The sequence below is a fragment of the Oncorhynchus kisutch genome, linkage group LG19 (assembly GCF_002021735.2).
Source record: "Oncorhynchus kisutch isolate 150728-3 linkage group LG19, Okis_V2, whole genome shotgun sequence".
Taxonomy (NCBI): domain Eukaryota; kingdom Metazoa; phylum Chordata; class Actinopteri; order Salmoniformes; family Salmonidae; genus Oncorhynchus; species Oncorhynchus kisutch.
Window position 1 is genome coordinate 12,929,753 of NC_034192.2, and position 14,000 is coordinate 12,943,752.

At 44.5% G+C, this 14,000-nt stretch overlaps 1 protein-coding gene across 1 annotated transcript; it reads left to right on the forward strand.

Moving 5' to 3' along the window:
- The first annotated feature begins 8,434 nt into the window (after nt 1-8,434).
- LOC109864327 (cytochrome c oxidase assembly factor 6 homolog) lies at nt 8,435-13,923 on the forward strand. Its single transcript, XM_020452047.2, has 3 exons — nt 8,435-8,578; nt 12,791-12,955; nt 13,206-13,923. The coding sequence occupies exons 2-3, from the start codon at nt 12,812-12,814 to the stop codon at nt 13,305-13,307; spliced, it is 246 nt and encodes an 81-aa protein (XP_020307636.1). The 5' UTR covers nt 8,435-8,578; nt 12,791-12,811; the 3' UTR covers nt 13,308-13,923.
- Nucleotides 13,924-14,000: the final 77 nt, after the last annotated feature.

Genomic DNA, 14,000 nt, shown 5'->3' on the forward strand with positions numbered 1-14,000 from the left:
TTTACATACTGTTTTACACATTTCATATGTATATACTGTATTCTAGTCAAGGCTGATCCTTCATACAGTTGAAGTCGGAAGTTTACATACACTTAGGTTGGAGTCACTAAAACTCGTTTTTCCACCACTCCACAAATTTCTTGTTAACAAACTATCGTTTTGGCTAGTCGGTTAGGACATCTACTTTGTGCATGACACAAGTCATTTTTCCAACAATTGTTTACCGACTATTATTTCATTGTATCACAATTCCAATGGGTCAGAAGTTTATAGACACTAGGTTGACTGTGCCTTTAAACAGCTTGGAAAATTCCAGGAAATGATGTCATGACTTTAGAAGCTTCTGTTAGGCTAATTGACATAATTTGAGTCAATTGTAGGTGTACCTGTGTATGTATTTCAAGGCCTACCTTCAAACTCAGTGCCTCTTTGCTTGACATCATGGGAAAATCTAAAGAAATCAGCCAAGACCTCAGAAAAAGAATTGTAGACCTCCACAAGTCTGGTTCATCCCTGGGAGCAATTTCCAAACGCCTGAAGGTACCACGTTCATCTGTACTAACAATAGTATGCAAGTATAAACACCATGGGACCATGCAGCCGTCATACCTCTAAGGAAGGAGACGTGTTCTGTCTCTTAGAGATGAATGTACTTTGGTGCGAAAAGTGCAAATCAATCCCAGAACAACAGCAAAGGACCTTTGTGAAGATGCTGGAGGAAACAGATACAAAAGTATCTATATCCACAGTAAAACGAGTCCTATATCGAAATAACCTGAAAGGCCACTCAGCAAGGAAGAAGCCACTGCTCCAAAACCTCAATTAAAAAACCAGACTACGGTTTGCAACTGCACATGGGGACAAAGATCGTACATTTTGGAGAAATGTCCTCTGGTCTGATGAAACAAAAATAGAACTGTTTGGCCATAATGACCATCATTATGTTTGGAGGAAAAGGGGGAGGCTTGCAGGCCGAAGAACACAATCTCAACTTTGAAGCACGGGGGTGGCAGCATCATATTGGGGGGGTGCTTTGCTGCAGTAGGGACTGGTGCACTTCACAAAATAGATGGCATCATGAGGTAGGAAAATTATGTGGATATATTGAAGCAACATCTCAAGGCATCAGTCAGAAGTTAAAGCTTGGTCACAAATGGGTCTTCCAAATGGACAATGACCCCAAGCATACTTCCAAAGTTGTGGCAAAATGGCATAAGGACAACAAAGTCAAGGTGGCCATCACAAAATGGCATAAGGACAACAAAGTCAAGGTGGCCATCACAAAGCCCTGACCTCAAACATATAGAACATTTGTGGGCAGAAATGAAAAAGCGTGTGCAAGCAAGGAGGCCTACAAACCTGACTCCGTTACACCAGCTCTGTCAGGAGGAAGGGTCAAAATTCACCCAACTTATTGTGGGAAGCTTGTGGAAGGCTACCCGAAACGTTTGACCCAAGTTAAACAATTTAAAGGCAATGCTACCAAATACTTATTGAGTGTATGTCAACTTTTGACCCACTGGGAATGTGATGAAAGAAATAACATCTGAAATCAATCATTCTCTCTACTATTATTCTGACATTTCACATTTGTAAAATAAAGTGGTGATCCTAACTGACCTAAGACAGGGAATTTTTATTAAGATTAAATGTCAGGAATTGTGAAAAACTGAGTTCAAATGTATTTGGCTAAGGTGTATGTAAACTTCCGACTTCAACTGTAACGACAGCTGTACACACCTTTGCTATTCATTTCCTGTCCATACTGTCTATATATTTATATTATGGACTCAACATTGTTCGTTATGATATTTCTTCATTTCTTATTTGAATTTTGGGGATTTGTGTGTATTGTTTTATATTGTTAGGTATTACGGCACTGTTGGAGCTAGAAACATAAGAAATTTCAATGCTCCTGCGATCGCATCGGAAAAATATGTGGACACAACAAATTACGTTTGATTTGATTTAGATGTTTGGTCGACTGAGGAGGTTTGGCTGAGAGCCTCTTCTCACAATGTGCACCCTTGGGTACTTCCACTCTAATCCGGAGGCAGGACTTAAACACACAATAACATGCTCCTCCACGGCTCCCTCTTGTATTCCCCTTGCATAACTTAACATCATTTAACAGGGGATTATCTTTAATTTATGCAGGAAGGAAATGCATTTCACTTGTTCCACCACATTTTTTCAGGGTGCTCAATACAATGTTTTGCTTCTTGAGTTCCGCTGCTCTGTTTGTGTACTTGTGTGTGTGTGCCTTTGTGTGTGTGTGCGTGCGTGCGTGTGTGTGTGTGTGTGTGTGTATCTGTGCTTGGCTTGTGAGTGAACCTGTGGCTTTGTGGAAGCAGCCTGTTGCTCGTTAAGACTTTCCGTTTGGCAGAGAGGAGAGTAGAGCAACAAGAGTTAGCTTCCAGGCAGGTCAGTTTAGTCCTTCCTCTCACTGCATAGGGAGAGAATAGCAGTGAAATAACAGATAGCAAAAAAGACAACATTCTGTGTTGATGGAGAATAAAGCTGTATTGTATATGAGACCCTCAAAGACACAGGTGCTACAGCGGCAGGGAGTATAGACCGTATAAAACGCACGAGAGAGATCACATCCTGGATCCTTAACAAACCAACCCTGAACAAGGCAGTTAACCCATTGTTCCCTGGTAGGCCGTCATTGGAAATAAGAATTTGTTCTGAACTGACTTGCCTAATTACGATAGATACGGGACAGTACTGTGTCGGCTTGTCAACAGAAGCCATTACTGCGAAAATGGAGATAGGGAGGAGGACCAGAGCTATTGGTCAATGAATAGTCTCTCCCCATCAGCCCTTTGCGGGGCTAATCGATTTAAGAACACATAAAGGATGTAGTAGAAGTGCATCAATAAAGGGAGTGGATGTGGGATAAGGACCCATTACCGTGTACATCTTTGGCTACTGGTAAACATAGCATTGTTACGACCAGAGAAAGCTCTACTTTGCAGCTAGGTGTTTGGTTACTTCTGGGGGAGTGACTGTATTCGGTGGCTGGCATCGGGAGTCAGTCTGGGTGAGAAGGGCCCTGGGATGGGATCCGTGACTGAGGGAATATAAAACACACAGGCCAGTGTTAGAGAGAGGACAATGGTAGAACACCGCTATCTCCCTAGCTGACCTCACCGCACCTGCGATACAGTTACCTGTGGTAAACAAACACACAAACCATGGGAGAGGAAGAGGGACACAAACAGCCAGACTAACGTAAGTCTGTTTGTCAATGATGAGGAATTCCCCCTGGATTTGATCAGCCTAGGCGTCGGCGGTTTCTTGTTTAGCTACTAACAGTATTCTGCTAATCAATGCCGAGCCTTCAGTAAAGCACAGCATCATATCTTCCCGGCTGTATGCATGCAGTGTGTCTTCCTGTTACACGCATAGAAGCATTAGTAGTAAAAGTCAGGTACCCAGACTAGAATTTGACACCATCCTGTTGGGTCTTTTTTAGTGTCCTCTGTCTGTAACACATGCTTCCCATGGTATCTTCCTCTCTTCCTCCGCCTTCATGGCCTCTAAGAAAACCGGAATCTTCTCTCTCCCTGCTGATGTGGCTTCCTTAACTGCCCCAGCCCTGTTTCCATGACACCCTGGTAGGTTGTAGCCGAATGTTAACATTATTGACAGCCAACTGTCGTGCCTGAAATTCAATATTCCGGACACCCCGTTGCATAACCCCAACGGATCGATGCGTGTCTCAGCCACTCACAGCTAGGTGTGTGTGCTAGCCGGCAACAGCACACACCCCTCGCTGTCAACCCATTGTGCGTGGCGGCACACGCACACACATAAACACACATAAACACACACCCCTGTCTGTCTTCTCTGTCTGTGGCTGTGCTGCTCATGGCAACATCCTCTCAGGCGATGCCGTTTTTGATTGAGTTATGTAACCTTGCCAAATAGCTTGATTACAGTCTTTTCAACTACAGGACAAGTCAATACAGCTTTCATGCTATTCTCCGTCAACGCTCTAACTAAAGGAGGCAGGAGGGAGCACGACATCTCTACAGAACCCTCTAAAAGCCCCCGCAGACTCAGTCTGTTTCCTGTCACGGGCCTCAACCACCCTTCAGTTAGTCATACAGCAGAGAGATGTCTGACTGAGAAAAGACATTTACCTCACGGTGACAGTCCAGTCCCTCTGTGCGGGTCTTTGGCCTCCTCTACAGCTCCCTCCGTGGAACAGAGAGCTGCCAGAGGCCAGAGACGACAGCAGTGGGACAGGCAGCCACAGAGACAGCAGCCAGAGCAACCGTCTGTGAATCAGCAGCAGCAGAAGCAAACACAGAGCTCCTTCAGTCGACCTCAAAGGCCCTCGTGTGGCATTCCAGCCAGTCCCTCTCATGTGACATCAGGCTTCCCTGAGCCCGGTGCAGAGAGCGGTGCGTGGCAGGGCTTTCATCTGGACCACAGAACCAGAGTCAAAGAGCAGCAAGGCAGTACTAGTCAACCCTCCTGTCTCCACCTCCCTCTAGGGATAAAACAAAGACCGGAGACAACCAGACCCCTGGTCCACTAACACAGAAAGAACACACACACACACACACACACACACACACACACACACACACACACACACACACACAGGCACGTATTCATGTACACATTTTCACATAGGAGCCACGCCTGTGGCGTTCTTTATCAAGAGGATCCCTTTAAGCTTGACATGTTCAGTGATATGCATATGGACTTACTCTAGTGTTTGCTAAGTCCTAACGCTGTATGAAAGCCAATAGTCAATCAGCTGGAGGCCCAGGGTTTCCTAGCAACGGGCTAATAGAAGGGTAAGGCTATGTCAAAGCGGTATGACCCTCACACAGCTGCAGAACAGGCAAGAACACTGCAATATCCCTCAACAATTTGCTGAAGAGCTAGACCGACACATACAACCTGAACTTTGACATGAAGATATATTGTAATGAGGAGGAATGCATAGCCTTTCTATAATCTTGATTCTTCTTAATTCCTAAGACATTAAAGCCATTCTGCTCTAGTGCCGTGCGTTATTAATGGCATACTGTAGTATTCAGCTATTCTCTTTTTTAAAGCAGCTCTCCTTTTTCTTCAGGTGTCACATCTCACAAAGGACTTCCTGGGAACTCACAGTGAGCCTCTGATTCCATGACATTCCTCTCCACAATAGAGAGAGAGAGACAGAGAGAGACAGAGAGAGAGAGAGACAGAGAGAGAGAGAGAGAGAGAGACAGAGAGAGAGAGACAGAGAGAGACAGAGAGAGAGAGAGAGAGAGAGAGAGAGAGAGAGACAGAGAGAGAGAGACAGAGAGAGAGAGAGAGAGAGAGAGAGAGAGAGAGACAGAGAGAGAGACAGAGAGAGAGAGAGAGACAGAGAGAGAGAGAGAGACAGAGAGAGAGAGAGAGAGAGAGAGAGAGAGAGAGAGAGAGAGACAGAGAGAGAGAGAGAGAGAGAGAGAGAGAGAGAGAGAGACAGAGAGAGAGAGAGACAGAGAGAGAGAGAGACAGAGAGAGAGAGAGAGAGAGAGAGAGACAGAGAGAGAGACAGAGAGAGAGACAGAGAGAGAGAGAGAGAGAGAGAGAGAGAGAGAGAGAGAGAGAGACAGAGAGAGAGAGAGAGACAGAGAGAGAGAGACAGAGACAGAGAGAGAGAGAGAGAGAGAGAGAGAGAGAGAGAGAGAGAGAGAGAGAGAGAGACAGAGAGAGAGAGAGGGAGAGAGAGAAGACGGCTGGGATTCCAAGTGCCGTTTGGCCCTGCTTGCCATTTTGCATATGCCTTATTTCTTAGATGTTTTCAGTTTTTACAGTTACTGATCAAGAGAGAAGGCAGAACCGACAACAAAGCAGGAGCTGCAGAATAGATGTTCTGCAGGAATTAGATGTTTTGCTGCTGGGTGATTCTGCAATCACATTGTGGTCTCTAATGTGTTTTCATTATTTTAGTGAGTTGAGAGTTTACTTCAGTGTGTGGGATTGCAGCCTTCCTCAGTCTGACACCCTGAAATGGATTGTTGCTGGGCTCCATGGAAACAGGGCACCAGGCAGGCCTATTATATCCACTCTCAGAGCAGGGGCAGTGTTCCGTAAAAGCACCCGTGTGCCTCCTACCTCCCTCCTCCCCTCATCCTTTATTCTGTCAGTTCCCATCCATGAAAGACTGACCAACTGCACATTGCCCTAAATTAATTGTTTTCCATATGACCTGCAGTGGCCCACAGTGTTGTCTTTGATTTGACAATACTGTCGAACCTGGAGGGCCAATGTAACTTCAGGCACAGAATCAATCAATCAAATGCATTTTTATAAAGCCCTTTTTACATCAGCATACACCCAGCCCCCGAGGGGTGGCCAGTCCTCTGGCAGTACCAGGTCGAGATTTAAGAGTGCAGTGCCTTCAGAAAGTCCACACCCCTTGACTTCATCCAAATGTTGTCAACGATCTAAACAAAATACTCCGCAGTGGCAAAGAGGAAGAAAAATGATAGCGTTTGTTAGAAATGTCAAATAAAACACTACTTTATCTTGATTAGATAAGTATTTAACCCCTTGAGTCAATACATGTTAGCGATTACAGCTGTGAGTCTTCCTGGGTAAACCTCTAAAAGCTTTCCACACCTGGATTGTGCAACATATGGTTCTTTTCAAAATTCTTCAAGCTCTGTGAAATTTGTTGTTGATCATTGCTAGACAACTATTTTCAGGTCTTGCCATAGATTTTCAAGCAGACTTAAGTCAAAACTGTAACTCGGCCACTCAGGAACATTTACTGTCTTCTTGGTAAGCAACGCCAGTGTAAATTCGGCCTTGTGTTTTAGTTTATTGACCTGCTGAAAGATTACTTAATTTCCCAGTGTCTGGTGGAAAGCAGACTGAACCAAGTTTTCCTTATTTTTTTTTATCTTGAAAAGCTCCCCAGTCCTTAACAATTACAAGCATACCCATAACATGACACAGCCACCACCACTATGCTTGAATATGGAGAGTGGTACTCAGTTATGTGTTGTGTCGTGATAGCATTTGCCCCAAACATAACACTTTGTATTCAAGTGCTTTGCCACAGTTGTAGCGGAACGCAGAGGGAATTTGAAGATTTTAAAAAGTGTTTTATAATTAAATATTGTTTATCTCCCTCCTTCCTTGTTGTATCACATGAGAAACTTACATTTTGTCAAACATCTTTCTTAGACCTGTTTCTGTGAGAACATGAAATTACTGTGTGAAGTGTGCCACCTAGCGGCATCTCAATGCACTCCCCCAAAATGAGGGAAAAAACATAGAGATAGATAGAGGACTCATCTTTGAATCTGTGCCATTATAGAGCTCTCCAGCTTCTAGTCCAGCGTTTCCCAAACTCGGTCCTCGGGACTCCAAGGGGTGCACATTTAGGTTTTTTTTCCCTAACACTAACCTAACATATTATTTGAATATGCTGTGTAGTACTATGGCAAATACCAAAACGTGAACCTCTTGGGGTCCTGAGAACCGAGTCTGGGAAACGTAGTCCTAAAAAACATTTCCTAAAAAATGGAAATGAGTTACCTCTGGTTCGATCAGCCATTCCTATGTGGAAAATGAATGGGGAAAGAATAGGGTTTTGGGATAAATGCAGAAAATAAGGTCTGAGGTTAACACAGGCTTAAGAGATCTTATACCTTTTGTTCTATGAGATAACATTAGTCAGTTAACAGTTAACCATGGCGGAGTTAGTGCCTACAAAAAGACGCCATTACTATTGCTCTCTATATTGTCTGGGCCAGCATGGGCAGTGCCATTGACGCTATCTCCATTTTGAAGTAGTACATTTTCCTCTTCACGATTGGCTGACCGCTCCTGATGACCCGGTTGGACATGACAACAACCGGGTCCCCAGGAAGTATCAGCCAATGAAGTTTGCTCTCCCACCCAGTTGACTACATTAAAATGGTGGAAGCCCTCAACGGTGCTGCCCATGCTTATATCAAAGACAGTACAATACGAAGATAGGCTAAAACTGCTTCTACAATATCCAATGATCACACTTGTAGGCGATGTCATGGCAACGTTGCGTAGAAACACGTCCTCGTGTCTGACGGTCTTCTGGCGCCGAACTGTGCATGTTTAGGCTGTCAATTCAAAGGCACTCCTTTTGTCACTTTGTATTTGTATTTATTAGGGATCATGAGGTTGGAGTAATAAAATGTTAAACTGCTTAAAAGACATGCGCTGGAATCTAGGTTGTGCCTTTAGATTTCGAGACAATTAACAACTAAGGAATAATTGTTAATTTCTCTCAATGACTCCTCAAACCCCAAACCCCTATTTTGTCCGTTTTGCGACGTTCCCGGAAGTCTCTCGATGTTGTGTCTCTGGGTTTCGAAACTCTGTGATAAATAGCCTTTTGGCTACCAGAGGCCTCTGTCATTCTCTATGGTGAAAAACCCAAAACTTTTGCGTCACTGAGATGCGACGGAAGTCCTTACTTCACAAGCAGCTGTCCTTGAATGCACTGGGGAAATATGTTACACAACTAAATGCTCTTTTTGGCATTATTGAACAAACTATTCATACAGGAGTAGTGATATAAACATTCATGGTGAGTTGTCAAGATTATAACGTGTGCGCATTAGCTAGCTAGCTTATTTGATAATAGTTTGGCTTGGAAACAGAGTAAGCTAGTAATGCACAATCTGTAAGGTTGGAGCTTGATTCTCGAGGAATAAAACTTGTAAATCAGCTAGCTGAAAGCCTCTATAGTCTCTCCTTACCTCTGTCGGGGCTGTGGAATATGAGGGCTGCAGGATAAAAGGGTGTGCGTTGGTTTATAAATATGTGTGCGTTGGTTTATGCGTCACTGATTATAATAGAGCTCGCCAGCTTGTAGTCTGAACAAAAATAAACGCAAAAATGACATATTTTACTGCTTTACAGTTCATATAAGGGAATCAGTCAATTGAAATGAATTCAAAAGGCCGCAATCTAATGATTTCACGTGACTGGTAATACAGATACGCATCAGTTGAAAAAAGGTAGGGGCGTGGATCAGAAAACCAGTCCGTATCTGATGTGACAACCATTTGATTTGCCTCATGCAGCGTGAAACATCTCTTTCACATAGAGTTGATCAGGCTGTTGATTATGATCTGGGGAATGTTGTCCCATTCCTCTTCAATGTCTGTGCGAAGTTGCTGGATATTGGCAGGAACTGGAACATGCTGTCGATCCAGAGAATCCCAAACACACTCGATGGGTGACATGTCTGGTGAGTATGCAGGCCATGGAAGAACTGGGACATTTTCAGCTTCCAGGAATTGTGTACAGATCCTTGCGTCATGGGGCCGTGCATTATCATGCTGAAACATGAGGCGATGGTAGCAGATGAATGGCACGACAATGGGCCTCAGGATCTCGTCACGGTATCTCTGTGCATTCAAATTGCCATTTAAAATGCAATTGTGTTTGTTGTCCGTAGCTTATACCTGCCCATACCACAACCCCACCACCATCATGGGGCACTCTGAGCAAACTGCTCGCCTACACGACACGCCATACACGTGGGCTGTGGTTGTGAGGCCGCTTGGACATGCAGCCAAATTCTCGAAAATTATGTTGGAGGAAGCTTATGGTAGAGAATTGAACATCCAATTCTCTGGCAAAAGCTCTGGTGGACATTCCTGCCGTCAGTATGCCAATTGCAAGCTCCCTCAACCTGTGGCATTGTGTTGTGTGACAAAACTGCACATTTTGGTGGCCTTTTATTCTCCCCAGCACAAGGTGCATGTGTGTAATGATCATGCTGTTTAATTAGATTTTTGATATCCCACACCTGTCACGTGGATGGATTATCTTGGCAGTGGAGAAATGCTCACTAACAGGGAGGGAACCCTTTATATAAAAATCACTTCCCTAAACAGTCTCAGGTGGCAGTGAGGACGGCGCATTCATCGACAGGATGCCTCTGCTGTTAAATCCCTGAGTCACAAAGAAACACTCATCCGCACTCACAACAATGACTTTTCCCCCCTCTGATTTCCTCTCTGTGCGCTTTGCAGTTGATAACCAATTAAATAAACTCCACAAAGTCCACCTTTCACATGCATCATGTCAGGATCCCTCTGTTGACAAAGAATATTATCTGGCGTCTCTCTAACATTAGTTCTTCAACGTCATTCTTTTCTTCCACTCTTCTCAACGCCCCTGGAGAGGTGACATGCTGGACAGCCTTTATTCTAGCTGCCGTCCGTCTATTTGAGCCGAACAGGTCACTACATAAATTCGGGTGCATGTTCACCACCACAATTGCACCATTTAGGGTCAGCTGGCATATGACACCCCTCCCGTCTGCGTAGACTTGACATAGGACCAAATCATTTGCCACACAATTTGAAGACAATCGTGGTACCAATAATTGGATGTATTAAACCAGATGAGTGACAAAGTTAGACGCACAAATATCATACCCCCACAACATGCTAACCTCTCACCGTTTCAATAATGGGATGTTAGCATTTCTGGGGTGTATGATACATACTTGTGTGTCTGTAATTTTCTCACTCATCATTATTCACAATTCATTCAGGATTATCTGTGATGGTGACATCCACATTAGTGTGGAAGTGTTTAGAGACATATTATATTCTTATTTTAATAAAAGTGAATACAAAATGACACATTATTTACCATTCATTTCTATTGGGTACAAAATCTGAAATACAGTCAAAACAAACAGCATGTTTGTCCAATAAATTTGTAGAGTCACAATCTTGATGTAGTCATTGTGTGCCATGAATATTTTGACTACTTCAATCTACATAAGTGAATTTTTCCAAAATGGAGGGGACGATGTACAAAAAGTGCAGTAATTGATATGTATAGAAAGGCTCTGAAATGAAAGCTGACTTTCTGCACTTTAACCTCAGTCATTGTTTCATTTCAAATCCAAACTTTTGGAGTACGGAGCCAAAAGAAGGAAAATGCTTCCGTGTCCAAATAATTATGGAGGGCACTGTATCTCCTTGAACCGATTATTTTCAAATCACACACAAGTAGTTATGAGGATAATCTAGTTGCTAATAGAAGCCTGCCGTTCCCAGGATGGCCTTCAATTTGAGTTTCTCAATGAGAGTGGGCAGCACTGAGTGACAAAGCAAAATTACATAATGACAAATACTTATTTACATAAGTATTCAGACCCTTTGCTATGAGACTCGAAATTGAGCTCAGGTGCATCCTGTTTCCATTGATCATCCATGATGTTTCTACAACTTGCTTGGAGTCCACCTGTGGGGAAATTCAATTGATTGGACATGATTTGGAAAAGCACATACCTGTCTATATAAGGTCCCACAGTTGTCAGAGCAAAAACCAAGCCATGAGATTGAAGTAATTGTCGGTAGAGCTCCGAGACAGGATTGTGTCGAGGCACAGATCTGGGGAGGGGTACCAAAACATTTCTGCAGCATTGAAGATCCCCAAGAACACAGTGGCCTCCATCATTGTTCAACGGAAGAAGTTTGGAACCACCAAGACCCTTCCTAGAGCTGGCCGCAAGGCCAAACTGTGCAATCAGGGGAGAAGGGCCTTGGTCAGGGAGGTGACCAAGAACCCAATGGTCACTCTGACAGAGCTCTAAAGTTCCTCTGTGGAGATGGGAGAACCTTCCAGAAGGACAACTATCTCTGCAGCACTCCATCAATCAAGCCTTTACAGTAGAGTGGCCAGACAGAAGCCTATCAAGTGGCTCAGTGCTCTAAGACACTGCATCTCAGTGCAAGAGGTGTCACTACAGACCCTGGTTCGATCCCTGGCTGTATCTCAACCGGCCGTGATCGGGAGTCCGGTATGGCGGCACACAATTGGCCCAGCGTCATCTGGGTTAGCCACTCCTCAGTAAAAGGCACATGGCAGCCTGCTAAAGGACACCGACCATGAGAAACAAGATTCGCTGGTCTGGTGAAACCAAGTTTGGACTCTTTACCCTGAATGCCAAGAGTCTCGGCTGGAGGAAACCTGGCACCATCCCTACTGTGAAGCATGGTGGTGGCAGCATTATGCTGTGGGATGTTTTTCAGCGGCAGGGACTGTGAGACTAGTCAGGATCAAGGGAAAGATGAACGGAGCAAAGTACAGAGAGCTTCAGCGTGCTCAAGACCTCAGACTGGGGTGAAGGTTCACCTTCCAACAGGACAACGACCCTAAGCACACACCCAAGAACGCAGGAGTGGCTTTGGGACAAGTCCGTCCTTGAGTGGCCCATCCAGAGCCTGGACTTGATTCCAATCGAACCCGAGACCTGACAACAGCTGTTCAGCGTTCCCCATCTAACCTGACAGAGCTTGAGGATCTGCAGAGAAGAATGGCAGAAACTCCCCAAATACAGGTGTGCCAAGCTTGTACCGTCATAAACTATGAAGACTCGAAGCTGTTATCTCTGGCAAAGCTGCTTCAACAAAGTACTGAGTAAAGGGTCTGAATACTTATGTAAATGTAATATTTCAGTTTAATTTTTTTTTTTATACATTTGCAAACATTTCTAAGCTTGTTTGTGCTTTGTCATTGTGGGGTATTGTGTATTGATTGATGAGGAAAATAAACTATTTAATCCATTTTGGAATAAGGCTGTAACGTAACAAGATGTGGAAAAAGTCCAGGGGTCTGAATACTTTCCGAATGCACTGTGGAGGAGTGATTATATTTCCCCAGCCCCCATCTCTGACCTTACCAAACATAGTGGCAGGGTCAGGCTATTGAAATTGCAGATTGTGCCATGTGGTTGACTTAACCTGTTTTTTTCCTCTCGTTGTTTTAGTAAATTTCCCCGAGCCCAGCGATGTCTGCCCCTGACTCGAACCAGAGAAAAGCATGCTGGGGCACTAGGGACGAGCTGTGGAAGTGCCTTGATTATAACCAGGACAATGCCACCTCCTGTGAGAAGTTCCAGAAAGAGTTTGAGGCGAGCTGTCCTGCTCAGTGGGTGAGTCTCCCTGTCTGGTGTCGGTCTAGCGATAACCTACCTGTTACTCTGTTGAATATGACAGACTGTCTCAGAGGTAGCCAGAGAAGGAGGGCTAGATCTCAAATGTATTTATATAAAGCCCTGCTTCTATTCATGGTGGTCTAAATTCCGTTATTACTGGCTTTGATGTAGCTACATTAGTAAACTCACTGTGGTCACCAAGGCTGGTCCTGCTCAAATACATCCTATCTCACATTGATCCCGACAGGTGAAATACTTCACCAAAAGGAGAGACTTCTTGAAGTACAAGGAGAAGATGCAGACGGAGGGCTTTGAGCCTGCTGCCGGGCCTAAAGCGTCACAGTCCTAGCCGGTAGCCACTGGTCAGACGACTGAGAGGAGGGCTTCCAGGGGCCTCCTGGTTGAGGATGGACAGCAGTGGACTGTCACTGGACACTAAGAGCACAATCCTGCTATGCCTCCCAGCGACGACAGCCGCTGGAGGTCAGTGACCTCACACCTGGACCTGAACACTCCGGGGTAGATGTCACCTACAGGCCGCGGTCAGAATCTCAAGCCTCTCCCCGAGTGTGCACTTAACTTGGTCACACCTTGCCTCCGACTAGTGACCATACCTGCGTCACACAGGGACAGGTGTGTGGTGACGTAACCACGGCGAGTGCTGTGGAAAGTGCACCCCTCTAAAGTCACTGACATGGTTCTCCAGGCTTTCTCCATGTCTCTCTGCTCTCTCAATACAACATCAAGTGGTTGTATGTGGTGTGACAGTGCTTTTATTTGACCTAATATCAACTGAACACATCAACAGCTCCGTAACGGATAGTCTTAGCCACCGACTCATTTCTTATTCATGCTATTGTCAAAGATGGATGCAGAGATGCTTTATTTATGAATAGACCGTGACTGTGTGTGTGTGTGATTTGTTGTGTTAAATAAAGATGAGTCAATGGTTCATTATTATTTTATAACATTGGTTTCATTTCCCATGAATCTGGGCCTATTCTGAGTGAGTTGACTACGAGTGGAACCACGACGTTAATGA

Coding starts and splice junctions, on each gene's coding strand:
- LOC109864327 (XM_020452047.2), top strand. CDS start 12,812: ATGTCTGCCCCTGACTCGAACCAGAGAAAAGCATGCTGGGGCACTAGG. Junction 12,956..13,205: donor CGAGCTGTCCTGCTCAGTGG/GTGAGTCTCCCT, acceptor TGATCCCGACAG/GTGAAATACTTCACCAAAAG.